The 24,083-nt window shown below is 35.8% G+C and overlaps 1 protein-coding gene across 1 annotated transcript in view; it reads right to left on the bottom strand.

Moving 5' to 3' along the window:
• LOC134250026 (neuronal acetylcholine receptor subunit alpha-6-like) overlaps positions 1-23,846 on the bottom strand; it is a 29,364-nt gene extending 5,518 nt beyond the window's left edge. Inside the window, exon 1 of the mRNA XM_062732363.1 lies at positions 23,532-23,846. Coding sequence (XP_062588347.1) covers positions 23,532-23,846 — 315 coding nt within the window. The remainder of the gene's footprint in view (positions 1-23,531) is intronic.
• Between the last annotated feature and the right edge of the window lie 237 nt (positions 23,847-24,083).

Below are 24,083 nucleotides of genomic sequence, written 5' to 3'. Positions count from 1 at the left end.
CGATCAGTTGGTGTGGCTGTTTCAGGATGTTGTTTTCTTTATTTGTGTATCTTGATAATTATAATGATTAAAACTAAAGCTAAAAAAAACTGTTGTTCTTCTTCATGTGCCAAAATTATATTGATTCTTTGAAAAAATTATGTACATTTATCTCTAAAATTAATAGTGTTGTCTGTGTCTGCTCCACTGTATTATATGTGCATGTACGTGTATTATATGTTTTTTTATGTTTCCGTACCTTGTGTACCATTTAAAGTGTGTGAATGAATCAAATTGAATTGATTTACATTTCAAAGACTTCAGAGACTTTTCTGCTTAAAATGTATATTAATGCTGGGGGTCTTTTTAATAGAACTATAATTCGGTGCAAACATACATGTGTGTTTTATCATGCTTTGTAAGTTTTTTTTAACGTTTTACTATGTTTTTACATGATGTATGGATAATTTCAAATCGATTTAAGTTAATTTACGACGTGGGACAAAAATCCACAGTTTATTTATGTGAGTGTACATGCACTAATTCGTTTCTTTTAATTAATTCCCAAAATACTTGATATTTTTTCCACACCATTAAAGACCCTAACATTATTAAAGTATAATTTTACTTGTCATTTTCTTCTCTTACATTCAAATGAAGTGGATACCTTCATCCTTCCCCTCTCTCCCATTTCGAACGATATTGATTCTTCTTTAACAATCAATGGGCATACTAGTTTATTATTTTTAAAATGAATTTAAATAAATTTGAATTAGGGCATCTATGGGCTTCAAAAAAGAGACGTCCTGTTAAATATTATTTTCATAAATTTTCGGTCGTGAAACCAAAGGTAGTACGCCTAAGTTTTTGTAAAACAGTAAACAAGATAGCTCTAGGTTGTAAAAACGAAGTAAATAAGATAAATATTATACTTGTTTCATTAATATACATGTATATACTAATAATTAAATCAACGGCGGATCCAGGACCGGCGCGCCGGGCCTGCGCCCCCCCCCCCCCAGTTTCAAATATTTGTATATATAATTTATAGGTCCATTATCCTAAATTCCACACAGCCATCAGACCCCTCTGCCTTCTACTGCGCCCCCCCCCCCCCCGTTACGAAATTCCTGGATCCGTCACTGTAAATGCTCTTCTTCCCAGTTAACTGCATTAGTTTAAGTAATGTTACAATTACAGTTCATTGATATATGCATGTACAAACAAATAAACACTACTTCATAGCAACATTTTGCCGATTCTGGGAAAGTTAAATTATAAATGAGTATTGTATAACTGATTCCCCCCTGCCAGGAGTTAATCTGTATATAATCTTGATGGACAGTCGAGCGCTACAGGTCACGCAGTGGAAAATTTTCTCTTTATATATATCGCATTTCTCTTTATATATATCGAGGTTTTGTTTATATATTTCGCATTTCCTTTATATATATATCCAGGTTTTGTTTATATATATCGCATTTCCTTTATATATATCCCAGTTGTGTTTATATATATCGCATTTCCTTTATATATATCGAGGTTCTGTTTATATATATCGCATTTCCTTTATATATAGAGGTTTTCTTTTATATATTGCTTTTCCTTTATATATACAGGTTGGCACTAATGGGCTTCCGTATAATTGAGAGTTTTTCTTTTCTAACGCTAGCGGGGCATTTTTAACTGAAATAATCTCCTTTGACTTTGTCTTCAAAATCATGGAATAAATATCTTACTATTTTAGAATCACATTGGATGATCACATTTTTTTTATTCTATTCTAAACAGGATATAGCTCCCGGTATATAGAGAGTACATATTTAATGTAGCTTGATACTCACATCAGCATATAAAAATATTCATCATGGCTATTATCATGATTATAATTTCTATAAAATACTTGATTCTGATTGGATAAAAAATTGTTTTGATAACTGCGTCAATAAAATCTAGAGTTCGCCTGCACTAAGCAGGCGGAACTACTTTGGCTGTCTTTCTTTCTTTATTATCACTTTAAGCTTTACAGCTTATCAGTATATATACATAATAATCAGTTTCATTACAGTACAGAAGTGGATATTTTACAGGGGAACAATTATAAATGTGTACGTATATACATGTAAATAATAATAGTAAAAACAAACAAACAAACAAAAATAATAGAAAAGTTACAATTATTGGATAACCAGATCATCTCTACGCCTCAAGCTATAATAAATATATTTACCAAGGTTACACATATCCTTATAGTTCTCAGTATTTAACAATTGCAATAATTTGAACATGGATGGTTTTTTAATGAAATATTTTTTAATAAATCTGCTTCGATAATCTGCATAAACAGGGTATACCAGTAAAAATAGGATGGCCTTTCTTTCATCTTCCTTAGCCTTCTTGTAAATGGGGTACAGGCCCTTTCTCCGTTCTTGTATTTCTTTTGGGAATTGTTCACCAATCGAGAGGTCTGTTTGTTTAAGTTTGAAGGCATTTTTCCGGATGAGTTCCCGCTGGGGAAATCTGGTGAATTTTGCTACAATAGGGCGTGGTTTTTCGTTGTTTTTCCTGCCGATTCTGTGTGCCCTTTCTATTTGAATGTCATCCTCCAATTCTAATTTGTCAGAGCATAACAAAAAATTACGCGGGTTATGTATTTTTTCTGCAACGGCTGCTTCCGTTCATTCCAGTAACAACAAACAAAGAAAGCATTTTATTGTTTAATATTTATATCTGTTTGAATTATCATTTTTAGTAGGATTAAAAATATTAATTATTGTGTTAATGATGCGAACGTCTTTGTACGTTTCATTGATGGAACGGCCACTGATCAAGAAATCTGTACAGGTGATATGCCTAATGTAGTTTATGCAGTGATGAACGCAATGGGTTTTCTTAAGAAATAAAGAAGAAAATATTCAGTGGATGTAAATATTCTCTTAACAATGACTTCACAATTTTCTTGCTCCCTTTCTGGTGCCCCACCTACTCCATAGAATAACAAATTTTCTCGCATTGATCTACATTGAAGGTCAAGGATATCATGTGTGAGTCTAGCGTTCTGCTTCATGGAATTTTCTAATGCTGTTTTCAATTCAGAAAGTTCATTGAGTGCTTTGGAGGTGTTCTTATCGTTAGTGTCCAGTGATTTTGAAATAAATTCTTGACTCTTTTCTACCTCTAGGACACGAGTGTTTAGGCTTTTTATATCATTTTTCAGATTTGACAAGGACATCTTAATCGATTCTAACTTTTCAAGTTTTTTGCTCATAACATCTAACTGGGAAAAAATTCCTTGAACCCACTGTGGGGTTGCCTTGGGGGAAGTGTTCGATTGGTAATTTTGAAATTGTGATTGCATTGGTGTACTTTGCACTGCTGTCATAGGTATTGATTGCATGGGTTGTAATTGGTTGTATGAGAGATTACCTACTTGTTCAATGTGCTGGAAATGCTGGTTCTCGAAGTCGGCATTACTGTTCTGAATAGTGTTTGGAATCTGTTGACTGGCCGCCATCTTGCCCTGTGCATATTTCTGCCTTTGTCTTTTTCTTTGGAGGTTTGGAGGGTGAAGGTGACCCAAAATTCATATGAACAGATACTACATACACAGTATTTACACAGTCATACAATATCCCAGTCGGAAAGCGATGCTTCTAAGAGTGATAGCACAATAAAGGTCGTAAATTCTCTTAGCGTAAAAAACATGTCCACTTCTGCCCTTGTCATGTAACAAAAGGCTGTCATTACATGCATATTTCTTGCTTCCAGATTACTTTCTGAAGGAATAATTAAATAGTTTTACTTTAATAGATATTTTCCTGAATTTCAAAACCTGTCCGTTACGTTCCTGACTGATTTTCTTTTTGAATTAGGTCCTATCCCCCTTTGCTAAACAAACCAAATCGTCTGCATGACAACAATGCAGATATGGGATAGAATGAAAGAAGTCAGCATACTTATGTTAGATGAACTGGTATGAACAATAGAACTGAGAAGAAATGTTTTTAGCTACCAAAGCTAGGAAATGCCGTTTATGCGTTAATTAATTCTTAGGAAACGAATGATCGAGAAAAACGACATCGCATGATGAATGAGGACGGAATTCCTCTTTTAATCTTAAACAGTCAGCAACAGACTCTTTCAGATTATACAGCATTGATAGGTTGTGAACATATTTATATGTTCGGTTTGAAATTCAGATAAAAAGGAGCGCAAATGAAATCCAAAATTTTTGTGACCTACAACTGTTAGGATATTTCGGTAGCTTCCCTTTACATTTACGAACTTACCATGGAAAATATACCCATTGGGATATAAAAAGTTTTCGATAGGTCTGAATTTAGCAAGAGTTAATTCCCGTTGGCCGCCATATTGGAGGTCCAAATGTTTATATTCCTTCATTGTTCAACCAATTTGTAATTTTAATCTTTGTTAATTTGAATTAGGAATCATTATTTTTCTGAAGTATATAAATTTTTGGAAGCTTTCTTTATTAAAAAAATAATAATAACTGTAACGTACCCAAGCGGGAGGCTACGAATTTAATACTCCATTTATTAGACAGTAGATTTATAACGACCACCAGTTTTTACATAGGACCCATGTCCTCTAATATGGTAATGTGTGACGATCAACAAGAGAAAGAGAAAACCGCAAGTCCATGGATAAAGTCTCAACAGATATTTATTAATTCAGTCAGTAGTTGATATAAGTAATAAAATTTACACAAAACCTGGCTGTCCTGCGTTATTACTTTGAATTGGTAAGTAAACAAAATATTCACAAAAGAAAGGGGGGTGTGTTTTCGTATAATGGCAACGACTGGCACTCAAATAAAATATTATATCCAAGAAAATATGTAGAACTAGGAAAGTTTCAGACAATTCCAACTTACTATGGATTCTGGTTCCCGAAGTGTTCGTGCATCGAGCTCAACGAACTGTGTCGAATGGTAAATTACGCTAGTATATATAGTATTTTGGGCGGATCTAAAAAAGCACCAATGACGTAGTACACAGCTTGACGTCATGATGGATAACTTCTCCAAACCGGAAACAGTGCAGCCCCAATCATAAAGTGTAGGAAAATAGAAAATAATTCATTTTAAGTTATAAATCAAGTGCCAGTACGTCCGAGGGGTGAAAATAGATGTTTTATCAATGCCAATAACGACAAGGAGGTAAGTGGTGTTGATATTTATGAAGCAAAACTGCTATAATCAGCAAATCATCGTAACTGCATGTCAATGTAAACAAAACATGGCGGATATCGATCTCGACCACGTGTAATCCAGGTAAACATGTGCACATGTATCGTACACTAAAATAATAAGCGTGAAATCAGGTCACATAATTTAAATACAAAATAAATACGGAAGATATCGCAATCTCCGAGAAAATGCAGCTTTTAAAATATCATGGCATATCAATGACAGCTAGGCCAAAGCTGTCACACCACCCCCGTGTTAAAAGAAGAGTTCGTCCTCGAACGGTAAGAAATTTTAAAATTACTATAATTATTATTTCAAAAATGCAAAATAAATAGTATTAACTTACCAATTCATTTGTATAACAATTAATAAACATACAACTATATATTTAACAATTCAATGCAAATCATTATAAAATGAAGATTCAATAATACATGTGCATAGTGTCACATGTATGAGCTATATAATAAAATGATAAATACTATGAATTCAATAAATAATAGATTCAAACAATTATAACAGTATAAATAATTAAATATATAAATATATATATATATATATATACAGTTCATAATGTTCATTATGATTTCATTCTAGGTAATAAGAGTCTCGGTCACAAAAATTAAGTCACAAAAGGAGAATTTAAATCCACTGGCACATGAAGAACACAGTAACACACAAAATGAAATATTCACTGGAGGCACATCAGTCACCTAGGGTAAAGGTTTGTATGGTGGAAACCTGGGTTGACGCGTCCGAGGTTTGGGTCGGGGGTTGAAGGGTAGTAGAGGTTGTCTGGGTCTCCTTTGTATCTTGTAGGATGTATTCAGGGTCTCGATGAAAGGAAGTTTTCAGAGAATAGGAACGTCCATCAGGAAACCGCAGCTGTTCATGCCTGGTGATGCAAGTAAGACCATGGGGAATCCAAGAGACAGTTCTGGAGGAAGCTCCTAAGCGTTTGGCTTCAGCGTTCGTTCTCTGCATGATACAGGCAACGTAGTCATCCTTCAGGGAGCTAGGGGCGCCAGAAAAGAAAAGCCTTGGGTCATTCGCCAGGTGTGAAGAGGCAAGGGAAGGCTCCGACCTCTCACTGCGATGAAGGACATAGGGAGGTGTGATCTTTTCTGTCGTCTTTTCCTGGACTGGTGATACTGGGACATGAGGTACAGGAGTGGCAGTGTCCAGGAGGTCCAGGAAGCTCCAGTCAATGGATTCCTCAAAATTCAGGGGCTCAACAATAGGATCGTGAGGCATCGTTCCAGCAGAGGCAGCAACAATGGAATCTTGAGGCATCGTTCCAGCAGAGGCAGCAACAATAGGATTGGGAGGTATCGTAGATGTACCAGCAGGGACAGCGACAGGCGTCACTACACTAGCTGCGGATGAAGGTGTAGACACTGGCATAGGAGCAGCTGAAAATGAGGTAACAGCAGCAGGTGTCAGGCCAGCAAAGGAGGTGGAGGCAGACAAAGGTAGTGGTCCAGACACAGAAGTGGCAACAGGTCTTGGTGGGGCTGAAAGAATAGGCACTGCTGCTGTCCGGGAATCTGTTGAAGTGAAGGTAACGTCAAGGTCATGAAGACTTGGCATAGATAGAAGCGGCTCAGCAGACTTGATGACCTTTCTTGGTGGGGACACTGACCTCTGGCTCTCAGGTCCATAAAGGTCTACCTCCATGGGGCTGCCAATAGAAATCGAGACGGATGGAGATCGCAAGGGTGTCAAGGGAGCTGGAACAGAAGATGAAACCTGGCTCACCGTGGTGGCTGTAGTGGCTGCCTTGGGATACTGGGACACACGTGATGAGGAACCCTTCCTTGGAGAACTCCTAGCCTTCCTGGGAGAACGTCTAGGGACTCTGGCTCTGATCTCTGGGAAGGTAATGATAGGGGAAGGAGGTGGTTGGCAAAAGGTTGCTCCGCGTCTCACATTGTACCTAACTGCCTTCCCTGGGTGTTGCCTCTCTAGGTGCTCGATCATCAGATATTTCCTAGTGGCGGGAAGCTCGTAATGGCAATGATGGCACTCGAGAATGTCTCCATGTATTTCGTTAAAATGGCGTGCCAGCTGTCTCCTTGACTTAAAGGTTCTGCGGCAAAGACGGCAATCGAACATCTGTAGAAAATAAATTAGGTATGATATACTCTTTTATACAGCAAACAATGTAATGGTTATACACATGTACAAGTGTATTTATATATATAAAAATGATTTTTTTTTATATAGTTCTCTTAATATTTGCAGATTAATGAGTGCCAGCCTATGCCCTTCCTAAATAGGGCCTGAGGAGATTGTGATGCACAACCCTCTTCTTCTCTGAAGGACCTCGAGAAATTTCGTAAGTAAGATCAGAAATTTTCTGGGTAATAGTATAGGGTCCCTCCCACTTCCTGCAAAATTTGGGGTGCATTTTTACAGTCCTGTGAATATTTAATAATACAAGATCACCCACACTGTATTGATATTGTTTTGCATTGTGGTCATATTTTCTCTTTTGTCTGGCTCCAGCCTTTAACATTTGTGACCTGGCCAGTTCATGCACTTCAAACATTGTACTCTGTAAATCTAAAGCATAGTCACTGAAAGAATCAGTGAGGACTCTGGGGGTGTCATGACGACCAAATAATAAGTCGATAGGAAGCTCAACTTCTCTGCCAGGCATAAGTAAACTCGGGGTTTCTCCAGTACTCTCATGTATTGAAGACCTGTAAGCTAACATAAGCAGGGGCAAGTACAAATCCCAATCCCTGGGGCGTTTACCAACGTATTTGTTAAGCATGCATTTTAAAGTTCGATTGAATCGCTCGACAAGACCGTCACTCTGGGGATGGTAGGGTGTTGTTCTGGTTTTATCTATGCCTAATATTTTGCATATTTCTTTGAACAGATCAGACTCAAACTGAGTACCTTGGTCCGTATGTACTTGCCGGGGGACACCAAACCTACAGACAAATTGAAAAACAAAGGTTTGTGCCACTGTAGAAGCTTCAATATTAGTCAAAGGAAAACCCTCAGTCCAACGAGTGAAGTAATCGCTTACAATCAGTATGTAAAGTTTTCCTGCTTTTGTTCGGGGTAAGGGGCCAAATATATCAATAGCCACTCTCTCCATGGGAGCACCAACAAAATATTGTCTCATTTGAGCTTTGGGCTGTTTTGTAACAGGGTTGTGTATTTGACAAACAGGACACTCTTGACACCATTTTATGATATCTCTTTTATTGTTAGGCCAATAAAACCTCTGACGGACTCGATGCAAAGTTCGGAGCACTCCAAAGTGACCGGCTGAAGGGGCTGCATGCAACATGTCGAAGACTTCCTGTCGAAAACAAGAGGGTAAGACAACCTGGGCTATGTGTAAATCCAATTGTGTATCTTTCCACATTCTGTATAGAATGTCATTGTCCAAGGCTAGACGATCCCATTGAGACCAATATGTTTTCAGATCTAAATTCAAATGTGAGATGTCTTCCCATTTAGGGCGAATGGAACTTAATTTCCACTTGTACACTATTGATATAATAGGGTCGTTAAGTTGTGAGGTTTTTAATTCAGCTTTCTTTGAAATTTTCCAATTCTCAGATAAAGTATTGTCAGGTTCTGACATCTGACCTTCAACCTCATTATATTGGTCAAGATATTCTGTGTTAGAAATGGGACATCTTTCTTTCTGCTTAACAACACACACTTTGTCAAAGCATTCTTTTTGTTGGGTTGTCTCAACCTCTCTGTCTTCTTTTCTTTTGCAGTACTGACACTCTCCACAAGGACGTCTTGACAGCCCATCAGCATTTCCGTGGGACTTTCCGGGACGATGTAAAATGGTAAAATTGTAAACTGAGAGAACTTCCATCCAACGTGCCATTTGACCCTCAGGGTTTTTGAAATGCATCAACCAGTTGAGGGCACCATGATCAGTCCTGATAGTAAAATCTCTACCATAAAGATAATGATGAAAGTGCTTCACGCTCTCGACCACTGCCAGAAGCTCCCTCCGAGTAACACAGTAATTGCGCTCAGGTCTGGAAAGTGATTTACTAAAGTAAGCAATCACCTGTTGTTTGCCATCTTTTATCTGAGAAAGGACGCCACCTAGGCAAAAAGCACTCGCATCAGTATCTAAGACAAAATCTAAATTCATATCAGGATAACCCAGTACAGGTGTACCTGTGAGACAGTCTTTAAGTGTCTGAAATGAAATTTGACAATCTTCTGACCAACGAAATTCAGAATCTTTTTCTGTTAGTTTGAACAGGGGCTTTGCAATGTCACTAAAGGACTTGATAAAGCGTCTATAATAGGCACAAGTACCAAGGAAACTTCTCAGCTCACTGATAGATTTAGGTTCAGGCCAAGACTTGATAGCTTTTGTCTTCTCAGGGTCAGTAGAAATACCATGTGCACTGACTATATGTCCTAAAAAGGAAACTTGCTTCTGAAATAGACTACATTTCTTTGGTGATATTTTGAGATTGGCACTTTGTAATTTATTCAAAACAGTAGATAATCTCTCAATATGCTGCTCAAAAGTTTCAGAAAATACAATGATGTCATCAATGTACAACAAACAAATCTCAAAATTGAGTCCACTTAAAACACATTCCATAAGACGCTGAAAAGTTGCGGGGGCATTGCAAAGTCCGAAAGGCATAACCTTAAATTGATACAAGCCGACATTTGTGACAAAGGATGTTTTCTCAGCATCACAGCTTTTCATAGGGACTTGCCAAAACCCGCTTTGTAGATCAAGAGTAGAGAACCATTCTGAACCTCTGAGTGCATCTAAAGAGTCGTCAATACGGGGAAGGGGATAGGAATCTTTGTGAGTTACAGCATTGAGACGACGATAATCTATACAGAATCTGACAGAGCCATCTTTCTTAGTACATAAAACAATGGGAGATGCCCAGGGACTTGTAGAAGGTTCTATAATTCCGTTTTGTAACATTTTATTTACTTCTTCTTTGACTATATCTCGTTTTAGAATTGGTAGTCTTCTAGCAGCCTGCTTGATGGGTGCTGCATCCTTAGTATTTATTTGATGTTGTACAAGGTTTGTAACACCAAGATCGCATTTTGATTTTGCAAAAACATCTTTATGTTGAAGTAATAAATTCTTGAACTGTAAACTTTGTTCTTCATTTAGGATGTTTTTAGAAGAAGCAAAGAGGTCAATTAGGTGTTGAGGAAGACCGGGCTCAGCATCTGCCGTCTCAGTGACTCCTTGATTAATTTGACAGACATTTTGTAATTTCAGGTCATGAGATTCTATATGGTCAACTTCTTCACCTGTGGCTGCAAAAGTGCCTTTATGTACAGTAACAGTTTCATTTGTAAAGTTTCCGACTCTCAGAGGAACAGATTTCTGTTGAGCATCTACTAGAGATCTAGCAATAACAATCCCACGTTGGATCAGCTGATCACTGCAGGGTTCTAGGACACATTCAGTCATGGTAGTCTCCCCAACAATGTCGCCTTTAATGATCGTTTCGCTGTATGGGGGAAGGACTGTGTTTTCACTGACTCGTATTCTACAGGTTGATTCACTTCTCGAGTTCTCTTTCTTGGTAACTTGGATATGGCCAATTTTAAGGCTACTGCTGGCCGCATCAATAGTACATCCGTACTGGGCTAAAAAGTCAAATCCTAAAACAAATTGTTCATCAATATCAGCGACAATCAAATTCTGTTTGTATTCTTTATTGTCAATAACAAGGGGGAAAGTGGCAATTCCCATAGGTTTCACAAGGCCACCATCAGCCATACGTAATGTACTAGAAGAAGGGTCAAGGTCAGGTCGCAGGTGCTCTGGTATTTCAAAATATTTACCAGAATGTAAAATAGTGGCTGTAGAACCTGTATCAACTAGACAATCTAGTTGAACTCCAAAAATAGTAGCTTTCACAAACAATGCATCTGGTTTCTTAGATGGGGGGTTGGTATTCAAATTTTGGGGTCTTGGGGGGCAGTGGTTAGCTGGCACTTGACCCTTAGCGTCAGCTACTGGGAGTTTAAATTTTTATTTATTGTCTGATTTGGTTGAAATTGATTTTTGGGGAATTGCTTCATGCTCTGGTCTCTCTGATATTTCTTGCATTCAGATTTCCAGTGACCATTTAGTCCACAATAATGACAGGGTCCTTTCTTCTTGGGTTGGGTCATATTCCCTCTGGGTTGTTGAGGGGGGTGTTCTGGAGGACGTCTATTAGGCTCTGGGAACTTGGGACTATGTAAATTTTGGGGAACTTCATTCATAGCTCTGTTAAGTTTTAAATTTGATCTCTGTTTGCGCCCATTTTGAAAAGCTTCACACTCAAGCGCCAAAGTGACGGCATGTTGTAAGGAGGAAGGCTTCCCTTGATAGACAGCCCACTCAAGTTCCGCATCACCGAGAGAATCTATGAAACAATCTTTTGATAATTGTTCTCTAGTGTCGGAAGAAACATTGGGGTATGCGTATCTCGCTAAAGATTTTATGTCATGAGCCAGATCTTCTAATTTTTCTCCACGTTTTCTCATTTTATTTTTCAATTTCGCGCGATACAATTCTGATTGATTTCTGGGCTCAAATCGAGAGCCTAATACATTTACTAAATGTTGATAATTTCGTCGCATGTCGGGACTGATGTCGCTAAGAACTGTCTGAGCGTCGCCTCTGAGGCTTGTAGCAAGCTCGTAAGCTTTTGTTACATCACTCCAGTTATTGAGTTCAGCTATCATTTCAAACTGAATAAGATAATCTGACCAAGAGGTCTTGCCATCGAAGTTTGCGGGCTTTTTATTTCTACCCTCCGTAACTAAAGGTTGTACAGACTGCAAATCATTACGGGAAAAGTCGGGTCGCGGGTTATTATTTTCTTCATTTGGGTAACATCTGTAGTTTGTAACTGGACCATCGTTTTCAAAACGAACATGGGGTCTTTCTGTGTTGTTTAAAGGACCATTCATCCTGTGATCTACACAGGGATAACCATACTTTGTGTGAAATTGAGAGTCATTGACTAGACCGGTATTATTTGTGTGAAACCCTCTATCAATGCACTCATCTCTCGTATTCAAGTAACTGTGTTCTCTGGAAACACGTGTAGAGCCGTCAGCACGCAAATTCCCGTCTTGGGAATAACCCCTGCTGACACCCTCATAAAATGGACTGGGACGTATTGAGCCGTCAGCACGCAAATTCCCGTCTTGGGAATAACCCCTGCTGACACCCTCATTTACTGGGCTGGGAAAACTCCGTTCCCGGGAAATCCTCGATTCTGATGCTTGACGTGCGCTCTCGCCTTGAGAGGCAACGCCGCTATATGACGCACTAGTATCACTTCTTGCAGGTAATTGACCCTGCACTATATGACTTAATTGGTCCTTAAAAAGCTGTGAAATCTGTTCTTGCATTAATTTGCCAAACTGGTCTTTAATTACGTGACTTATCTGTTCCTTGACAATTTGTACCATTTCTTTGGAGTCCGACTTTGTCCCGTCTCCGCATGCTTGGTCTGGTTTGTCTACACAGTGGAGAGGACTGCGGAGATTAAATAAGACCTCTCCACTGGGGGAACCTAGAATTTCCTGGTCATTAAGTAGTAAGTTGGGTTCAAGATGGGGACTGAAATGGACATTTTCTCTCTCTCCATCGTCACACATATCTCGTATACTTAACGAGTCAAATTCTGGACTGCTGGGCCTGCTTGTCATTTTTATTTATTTTTTTTTTCAAATCAACTATCCAATATGTATCTCTGAAAGATCCCACCGCTGCCACCAAAATTCTGTAACGTACCCAAGCGGGAGGCTACGAATTTAATACTCCATTTATTAGACAGTAGATTTATAACGACCACCAGTTTTTATATAGGATCCTTGTTCTCTAATATGGTAATGTGTGACGATCAACAAGAGAAAGCGAAAAAGGCAAGTCCATGGATAAAGTTTCAACAGATATTTATTAATTAAGTCAGTAGTTGATATAAGTAATAAAATTTACACAAAACCTGGCTGTCCTGCGTTATTACTTTGAATTGGTAAGTAAACAAAATATTCACAAAAAAAGGGGGTGTATTTTAGTATAATGGCAACGACTGGCACTCAAATAAAATATTATATCCAAGAAAATATGTAGAACTAGGGAATTTTCAGACAATTCCAACTTACTATGGATTCTGGTTCCCGAAGTGTTCGTGCATCGAGCTCAACGAACTGTGTGGAATGGTAAATTACGCTAGTATATATAGTATTTAGGGCGGATCTAGTAAAGCACCAATGACGTAGTACACAACTTGACGTCATGATGGGTAACTTCTCCAAACCGGAAACAGTGCAGCCCCAATCATAAAGTGTAGGAAAATAGAAAATAATTCATTTTAAGTTATAAATCGAGTGCCAGTACGTCCGAGGGGTGAAAATATATGTTTTATCAATGCCAATAACGACACGGAGGTAAGTGGTGTTGATATTTATGAAGCAAAACTGCTATAATCAGCAAATCATCGTAACTGCATGTCAATGTAAACAAAACATGGCGGATATCGATCTCGACCACGTGTAATCCAGGTAAACATGTGCACATGTATCGTACACTAAAACAATAAGCGTGGAATCAGGTCACATAATTTAAATACAAAATAAATACGGAAGATATCGCAATCTCCGAGAAAATGCAGCTTTTAAAATATCATGGCATATCAATGACAGCTAGGCCAAAGCTGTCACAATAACTAATAAAGATTTTCCTCCAAATATATCTGCTATATTTTCTTTAACTTAGTAAGACAAAGAGGAAAACTCACCGGGTTGACCTCCAATATGGCGGCCAACGGGAAGTAACTTTTGCTAAATTTAGGCCCATCGAAAACTATCTATAGCAAAATATGATAAGACAACAGGTAAGTTTTTTGTGTTAATTATTGTTTGAGAGGGTTGGTAATGACACGACAATATTTTGAGAACACTGTTTTTAGGTCACCTGAGTAACTCAGGTGACCTTTTGCTATCCGTTTTCGTCCGTCGTCGTCCGTCGTGCGACTAGTGTCGTGTGTAAACATTTGAACATTTTCAGCTTCTTCTCTGAAACCACTGAACCAATTTCAACCAAATTTGGTATACAGCATCTATGGGTGGAGGGAAACAAAAATTGTGAATTTCATGGTCCCCGCCCCCTTGGGCATGAGGGGTGGGGCCAAAACCACTAAATTTATGAAATCTTTAAAAATCTTCTTCTTTACTCCTGGACATCAATCAGGCAAACTGTTGGCATGAATGTAATGAGCATTGAGTCCTCTACCAAAATTGTGAAATTCATGGCCCCAGAGTCAGGGGTTCTAGTGCTAGGGCGGGGCTCTATAGATTATATAGTGAAAATGCATTATTTCTTTGAAAATCTTCTTCTCTGCTCCTGGGTATTAAATACACTAAATAAGCACATAGTTATAGTGAGCAAGAGTGCCTCTTCCAGCATTGTGAATTTTATGGCCCCAGGGTCAGGGGTTCTGGTATTAGGGCGGGGCTCTATAGATTATATTGTGAAAATGCATTATTTCTTTGAAAATCTTCTTCTCTGCTCCTGGGTATTAGATAAATAACTAAGCACATAGTTATGATGAGCAAGAGTGCCTCTTTCAAAATTGTGAATTTTATGGCCCCAGGGTCAGGGGTTCTGGTGTTAGGGTGGGGCTCATAGATTATATAGAGAAAAGGCATTATTTCTTTGAAAATCTTCTTCTCTGCTCCTGGGTATTAGATAAACTAACCAAGCACATAGTTATGATGAGCAAGAGTGCCTCTTTCAAAATTGTGAATTTTATGGCCCCAGGGTCAGGGGTTCTGGTGTTAGGGTGGGGCTCATAGATTATATAGAGAAAAGGCATTATTTCTTTAAAAATCTTCTTCTCTGCTCCTGGGTATTAAATACACTAACTAAGCACATAGTTATGATGAACAAGAGTGCCTCTTTCAAAATTGTGAATTTTATGGCCCCAGGGTCAGGGGTTCTGGTGTTAGGGCGGGGCTCTATTGATTATATAGTAAAAATACATTTATTCTTTGAAAATATTTTTCTTTGCTTCTGGGTTTTAAGCCAATGATCCAAGTATATATATATTTATGATGAAGAAAGGTGCATCTAGCAAAGTGGTTTTAATGCCAGCAGGGTCAAAGGGGGGGTGGTTACATAGTCTGAAAATAAATTAATGCTTTGAAATCTGCTCTTTGGTATGAATCAACCATTTTATGATAAAATTTGCAAAATTTTGAAATATATGGCCCTTGGTCAGTGGTTCCTTTGGGTTGAGGTCCACAACTGGTTATAAAGTGGAAGTGCATTTTCACTTTGTTACTCTGATCTATCACTGGGTATTAAGTAAATAGAGTAAGCATGCTAAGTTAATAAGTATGATAAGCAATGGTGCCTCTTTCAAAATTGTAAATTGTGAATTTCATGGCCTCCGGTTTAAACACGAACCAAATTTAATTGTTTGAAAGTTGTTACACAATACTCAGGTGACCTATAAGGCCCGTGGGCCTCTTGTATTTGTTTCTAGCCTATTAGCCATTTTGAATACCAGCAATGTTAACTTTGTTGTGATATATTCATACGCACTGTTTTTCATGCGTAAACTTCATAGTAAAGTGAAATAAATTTTTATTTTATTAATTTCAAATTATAATTAAATGATAAGAAATGAATGTAATATTTTTTTTCCTTTGATCGAGGAAAAATTGAACGGCAAACGTTTTCATCAATGCGACGTTTTCCGTCCAATTTTTTTTTCTTTGATACTTTGATCAAAGGAAAAAAAATATTACATTCATATCTTAATTCTAGAGACAGAATGACCCAAAAGGAGAAAAAGTGTATTCCAGATGATACATCGCTCCACGTGGTTTCGAATTCCTATTCCTCTTCCTCCACGTTTTCCTTATCTTGATATCGCTTCCTCTCTGTTCCTTTAACATCGATTTTTTTGTATTTGAGTTTTCAAACAGTTTTTTCATAAGTACGAAAATATCAAAGTCAAAAGGTCAAAGTTGTTGGTACTCAATGAAAGGTCTTTCCACAAAGAATACATATTTAACTATAAAAGTCCTGGCATCTGCTTTTCAAAATAAATGACCAAAAGGAAAGTTAAGAATTTTTGTGTAATAGTGGGTCAACCTCCAAGGTCAAATTCGGATGTACCTAAAGAAAGGTCTTGTCACAAGGAATAAACGTGTGAAATATGAAAGTCATACTTCCACTAAATCAAAAGTTATGGGCAAGGTTAAAGGTTTTGCGGACAAACAAACAAACAAACAGACAGACAGACAACAGACAGACGGACGGACACGATAAAAACTATATACCCCTGAAACATTGTTTACGGGGCATAAATATGTTCTTAATAAACATAAAGGTTGCACAACCTGAGAAATCAAAAGAGGTATTGTCAGAAAATACTTCGTTATTGATCGTATTAAGGTGACTTCCCTATTTTAGGCCTAAAGTTAATCACATATACTGGATTTAAAATTTCACAACAGATTAGCAGGTACTGGATTAATTTTTTTCTATTATGGATTACGTGCAGCGGTATTTAAGTGAAGTACCCGTACCCTTTTTAGCGACCTCTGCTAAAGTGCAAATGCACACAGTTCCAATTTCGATGTGGTTGACTTTCCTAGCAATATATACTTACTGAATGAATTTTAATTCAACACCTTTTAATTTGATACCTTAGAAATAATTCTAAAGAGAACCTTCTTACTATTTTAGAATCACATTAAATGATCACATTTTTTATTCTATTCTACACAGGATATAGCTCCTGGTGTATAGAGGGTACATTCAATATTTTACTCATTGATGCTCACGTCATCAATCAAAAATATTTATCATCACTATTATTTAAATTCAATCCGAAGAAGCATAAGAAAAAATAATAGTCGTGATAACAAATTCTAGAGATAGAAAAACCCAAAAGGAGAAAAAGTCTATTGCAGATGAAACATCGCTCCACGTGGTTTCGAAATCGTCCTCCTCTTCTCCCATGTTTTCCTTATCTTTATCTCGCGCCCGCTCTATTCCTTTGACATCAATTTTTTGTATTTGAGTTTTCGAACAGCTTGAACACTTTCCAGAGAAGCATCCTAACTCGGATCCGTTGGGGGATTCACATCGGAGACGTTTTTCTATTCGTACTAAGAAGAGATATGCTCTTCCTATTTGCCTTTTAGAGGACCTGTGATGTAACCGAAGTTGTAAAGAAGTAATCATGAGAATCAAAACAGAAATTATTAGCTGTATTATCAAATACATGCTTAAAATGGAAACGCTGTCCGAATTTGTAGGCAGCTCCCCACTAACCATAGTTAGGAAGACAGCAAACGTAAGAAATATAGTTACAGCAAAACCCATCTTTTCACCAGCATCGGCGGGGATTATAAACACAAAGAGATTCAAAATGTTTAGTAGAATAATAGGAAGAATCAAATTTAAAACGTAATACAAAGATTTCCTACGAAGATTTATAACGAACGTTACATCTGTCTGGGAATTGCACTGGTGATGTTGCACGTCTGTTTATCGAAAGGATAATGGGATATATCAATGTCGCATATGGACTCAAATACCATATGGGGGTACCAGTGGATAGTGCCGTCATAGTCCACAAACACATAGTAGAATTTCCCGCCGAGGGGCTTGAATTCAGTGAACCCATTCTTCAGAACCAGGTCAGGTATCAAGAGGTCGTTCTACAAAAGGCAAAGAAAAATATATAATTTGAATTTTCGATCAATTCCAAACTATTTAAATGGTAAAAAAAAATATTCAAAACACTTTTTTCGTATATCGAAAAAATAATAGGACGCACTACATTTGCATACATCATTTTTCATGACAAAGACGTTAAAGCCACTTGGTCCGATTCTAATCGCTAAAAATATATATTCATTTTTCTTCTTGAAAAATAATTGTCCATAAATTGTTTCAACTTTTGTCAAATTATATCCCTAAAGTCTTTTTCTTTTAAAAGATATCAGAATTCAAAAGTTAAAAAAAAATAATTTTTGTTAGGTCACACAAAAAATAATCCTATGTTGATCATTGTTGATATCGCGTGAAATTACCTTTGAAAAATTAAATTTATCGCTTACATGTTTATTTCATGAAGAACAAACCCGAGCATTTTTTTTTCACAACAAAGTACATATATTACCTGTACATGGTCAATATTTTAGCTCCTTTAAAAAATCATTTAAAATATCTGATTTTCACTGATTCTTTAAATATGCATATTAATATAAAAAGAATACTCGGGTTTGAATTATCTTCAATATTAGATATATCCGATAAACTTTTTTTTTCAAAATTGACTTCACAACAGATCTTAACTTCCGTCAGGAACTTCTGTTTGTCAATAAGGTTTTTTTTTTATCTGCGTTTGCCATGTAAGGATTGTTGTAACAAACTATTAAATCAATCTTATAATTTATTTTTATATTATCTGGCGTACTTTTATTGTGTAAGATAATATGTGCCTGTTTTGGGTTAAGCGGCTTTAAAGACAAAAATATCTTCTAAAGAGGTACCTACATGAATTTATTATAATGGAAATTTTTCTGTACTACATAAAATATATAATAAATATATTTACTATTATAAAGAGTATAAAAAACAGTAGAGAAATGAGGGTTCTGTCTGCTTTGTTTTTTAGTATGAACAAGTTAAACGTGAACTTTTGCACTTTAAAAAAGCAATACCATTTTCACCAATCCGCCAAATCAATTTCGTATTTTGATGTTTAACGGACTTAATAGACGATAATGAACAAGTAATTAACAAGTAATAATTAAACTGTATGACAAACGGGTTTATTTAGCTTTTTAATCATGAACTTCCCTACTAATATACATGTACTTATATTTCTACATCATCTGCATGTGGTGTTTTTGTCTCTCAACTGATTCGATGCGCATGCGTACGCTTTACACACGAGAAGTATTTTAACGGAGGCAACATCTTGACTTACATGTAAAAAGAATTTCAACAACCCTCTTTAAAGCAGTGTTGGGGTCAATTACAATTACCATAATCTTTTATTCATTAAAATTACAATTAAATTACTGGCTTTCTAAGACATGAAATTAATTAAATACAATTACTTTTAAAAAGTATTTAATCAATTTACAAATTATATTTAAAAAAAAAAATTATAACCCTTTTTTAATTAATATACAGCACTTCATTCACTTGTATATAAATTCAGCCTCTGCACAAACAATACAAGAAATAATATGCTATAGGCAATGTGTATCTTTGTGATTTAATTTACAACTTTTATTTACAAAACATTAAAAAACAATCCGAGATCATTTTGACGCAGTTTCTTCCACACAAAGATACATGTACACAAAAAATTGCACGACTTATGATATTTGATTAAGTGATTTTGATAGAGTAAAATAAGTCGCAGCTGTTACCCCTCAAATTGAATTTTTCTTTTGACGTAACTGAAACATACGAAATTGATGTTTATGTTGAACATTTTGAACATAAATAATACTTGTACAGAACATAACTTTGTCGGATACATTTAAATTCATTCATAAATATCTTTCGGATGTTAATTGAGAGTTTTTCTTTTCTAACGCTAGCGGGGCATTTTTAATTCAAATAATATCCATTGACTTTGTCTTCAAAATCATGGAATGAATACCTCATTAGAGGAGTGAACTGATTTGTTTTGATTGCAATTTACAGCTGTGGTCTGGAGGGCAAATATCTCTTACCAACAAGAGAGAATTTAATACACACACATTCTTTTTCATTATTATTGATTAAACGACAGAAAATGAATTGTGTTAAATTTGACTTTCACAGCTGAATAGACCTAAGAAGGTACAAAATTCAGATAAACATAAAACATTACAAATTACATATTGATTAGAAAGAAACTAGATTATTATTATGGTATTATCAAGCCAATTATTTATTTGCTTGTAAACACCTACTTAAGATTTTGTATCATTGGAGGATTATTGATATGTTTTTCAGTAAAATCGAGAGGTAGTGGTGACAATATTTCATGAATGTGTATCATTTTAATTAAATGAATGTATTTGAAATCGTAATTGAAATTACATGGCATATTTTTTTCATTTTTTCACATCGATTCTTAATGAACGACTTAATATATTTTCTGATGAGATTAAAGTAACACATGAAAATCAAACAGGATTTAGAAAGGGTTATTCAACAATTGATATTTTATTCTCAATACATATTTTATTCGAGCTTCTTAAATCAAAAAAGAAAAAAACTATTTTGTTTGTTTGTAGATTTTGAAAAAGCTTTTGATAACGTATGGAGGAAAGCATTGTGGTTTAAACTTTTATCTCACAATATTAAGGGCAAAATTTATGACATTATTTTGAATATATACAGTCAGATAAAATCCAGAATTGTCTATGATCAAGAACAGTAAGTTTTTTTAATGTGCAAATGGTGTTAGACAGGGTGAAAATATGTCATCGTTTTTATTTTCTATGTATCTTAACGATTTACACGATTTCCTGAATGCATCCAATATTGAAGGTTTATCAACTATATCAGAGATGTTTGAAAACAAACTAAATATATTTGAAAAATTATTTGCAATCTTATACGCAGATGGCACTGTATCGGTTGCAGAATCTTCTGAAGAGCAAGGAAAACAACTAGATAGCTTCTGTAAATATTGTAAAAAATGGAAATAAAGATAAATATCGACAAATCGAAAATATTAATATTTAGTAAAAGTAGACGTGAAGAAAATATACAAATGCAGTATGATGGTAAGGAAATAGATCTAATAACATAATTTAACTATTTGGGAGTTATTTTATGTAAATCTAGCTCATTTATAACGGCAAAAAAGAAAATAGCCGAAAAGGCAACAAAAGCACCATACGAAGTATTAAAAAAGGGAAGATTACATAACCTATCAATACAGTGTCAGCTAGATCTATTTGATAAAATTGTGCAACCTATTTTGTTATATGGATGTGAAGTTTGGGTATTTTCAAATAATGCAATAATAGAAAGGGTTCACTTAAAAAAAATGTAAACTTCTACTCCATTTTAAAGATTCAGCCCCAGATTTTATGATATATGGCGAACTTGGCCGCAACCCATGGAAATCCAAATAAAAACACGCATGATATCTTATTGGTCAAAATTAATCACTGGAAAGGAAATTAAAATTGCAAATTTATGTTATAAATTAGGCTTCATTATAAATCAAGAAATAGGAGGGAAATTGTTTGGCTTGAAAATATCAGAAATATCTTAAATAACTGTGGACTCTCAAATGTATGGCTTGAACAAAACCCAATTAATATTAAATGGTTAAAGGCGAAAGTTAAACTCACATTATTGGATCAATTCAAACAAAGTTGGCAATCAATCCTTCAAACCTCACCCAAAGCTTTAAATTATAGAATATACAAAGACGAACTAAAATTTGAAAACTATTTTAATATTTTATTAAAAAAGGACTTAATAACATTTTGTAGATTTCGAATGTGTAACCATCAATTATCAATTGAAAGTGGACGCTGGCTTAATATACCAAGACAAGATAGAATTTGTCCCCATTGTATTCTAAAAGAACTCGGAGATGAGTTTCATTACATTTTAAAGTGCAACTAGCTACAAACATTAAGAAAAATATGCTTAACAGAAAAACACATTCAATTCCAGAATATAATAAGTTTTGAAAACATTATGAATGACAATAAACACTGCTTTCTAAGAAAATTGTGCTCCTTTGTAAAGAAAATAAATAAAATATGCTCCCTGGCCTAAATTCCCATACTTCACATTTATAGTAAACTACAATTTTTTTGTTTTTGTTTAGTTTCTTACTCACGCATGCCTTTCTAGACCTATTGTTGTATATGAGAGCAACTATATGTTTTTGTAGTCTCTGTTCGCTATTGTAAAATGGAGAAGAGATTCAAATAAATGATTGAGTGTAATTAATTAAATTACTATTACAAGTAATTGAAAAAAATGTTCAAATTACTTCCAATAACTTAAAAAATGTAATTAATTGCAGTTAGTTAGAGTTACTTTTTTTCATTTACCCCATCCATGCTTTAAAGTCAGCTTTTTTGCAGATATATAGATATAAATATTATAATGTTATACTGACATTGTCCCTAAATAAAACCAATCATTAGTTTCTAATTTGTTTGAGAAATTTCATACCATTTGTTAAGTCATTCCTTATAAGCTTAATAAGAAAACAGACAAGTCTGACTTTCTGATCTATACAATTGGTTCGCGGCGGGTGTGACCAGTCACAGGGGATGCTTTCTCCTACTCGGCACCTGGTCCCACCTCTGGTGTTTCGAGGGGTCCTTGGTTTTGTCCTGTTTTGTCTAGAATTTTTTCTGAGAATGATTACTGTTCGTTATCTTCCGCTTAACATGACAAAATACTAGTACTGGAAGGTTTATAACTGCATGTAAATTCAATTGAACACTGAGGCATGCAGCAAGGAATTTTTGAACTTGGTAATAATTTAATTCTGGTTGTAACGCTGTATTTGATTGGATAAAAAAAATTACTTCATATCGTATAAAATGAGTTGCCTACGTCACAATGACTTGCTTCAAAAAACGTATCAATCTGCCTGACGTTACATTCAAATTTTGTACAAATTAAAGTAATTTTGTTGCAAGAAGGATATGGAGATAACGAACAGTATTCAATCTCAAAGTCCATTAAACAATATACAAAATAAGAGCAGAGCAAACACGGACCTCCGAAACATCAGAGGTGGGATCAGGTGCCATGGAGGAGTGAGCATCCCCTGCCGACCGGTCACACCCGCCGTGTGCTCGTTGTCATGATCAGAAAATAACGGAAAAAATCCGTCGTCAATTCAGTGTATAAATAATGGACTAATAATTGATATGAAAAACGTCAGTCAGCATTTGACTTAATGATAAATTGTATTTGCTGACAAGGTCATTGTATCGACCATAGAACTAACGAAATGAAGACTTTAAAGGAGACTGTTGATATTCTTGTTTCATCAACTTGCTTGTCAATAATTTACCTCATTTAAGAAATTGTTCATACGTAGAGCATGCTCTTGCGTATCGAATCAACTGAGATATATAACGCTGTAACAATCATCTTTTTTTCTAACATCAAATGAATGAAAATTAAGTTATAAGCAATGAATTTAATAGCTACCCATTTTATACGGTATAAACTGGGTTGGCTTTTTTATAAACCGCTTCGCGGGTAAAATGGGTAGCTATTATTAAATTCATTCCATAAATAAAATGATGTTTAATTTCAGGCAAAAGGGCAAACCTGATTAAACTGAATCCAGTAAATCCCTGTGTCTGTAGAATTCCAGGTAATGATTTCATCTTTCCACTTGACATAAAGGTAGGCTGTGGTCACCATCTTCTGATTAACGGCACTGACGTCATTAATACTGGAAATCCATAGACTCATCTCCATTTGTAAAGACTCTCCTTGATTTTTGATCGGACGGGTCTTACTAGAATAATTAGCAAGGAGAGAATCTCTCAAAGTATTGTATTGTTCTATGGTGTATGAAAGATGGGTACATCTTGCTATACAAACAGTCATTAAAATCCCAATCAGAAGTTTCCAGATCATTTTTGATGGTCTGGAAAATAACATGGTTAGCATCTGTAGGATGCAAAAAATTAGGTCTTTTAAAAAACATAAGTCTAAAATAAATTGAAAAAGCCTTTCACTTATGTATACTTCATTTATCCATCCCCAACTCGAGTACGCTTCAGTTGTACGGGGTGGTTGTCTATCTATCGATTCGGAAAAATTAGAGAAATTGCAACTACACGCAGCTCGGATTGTTACTGGACTAACTATGAT

Source organism: Saccostrea cucullata, unplaced genomic scaffold, assembly GCF_032062105.1.
Source record: "Saccostrea cucullata isolate Sc308-1 unplaced genomic scaffold, CSIRO_AGI_Scuc_v1 ctg5499, whole genome shotgun sequence".
NCBI lineage: Eukaryota > Metazoa > Mollusca > Bivalvia > Ostreida > Ostreidae > Saccostrea > Saccostrea cuccullata.
This window is presented reverse-complemented; position numbering and strand designations above follow the sequence as displayed.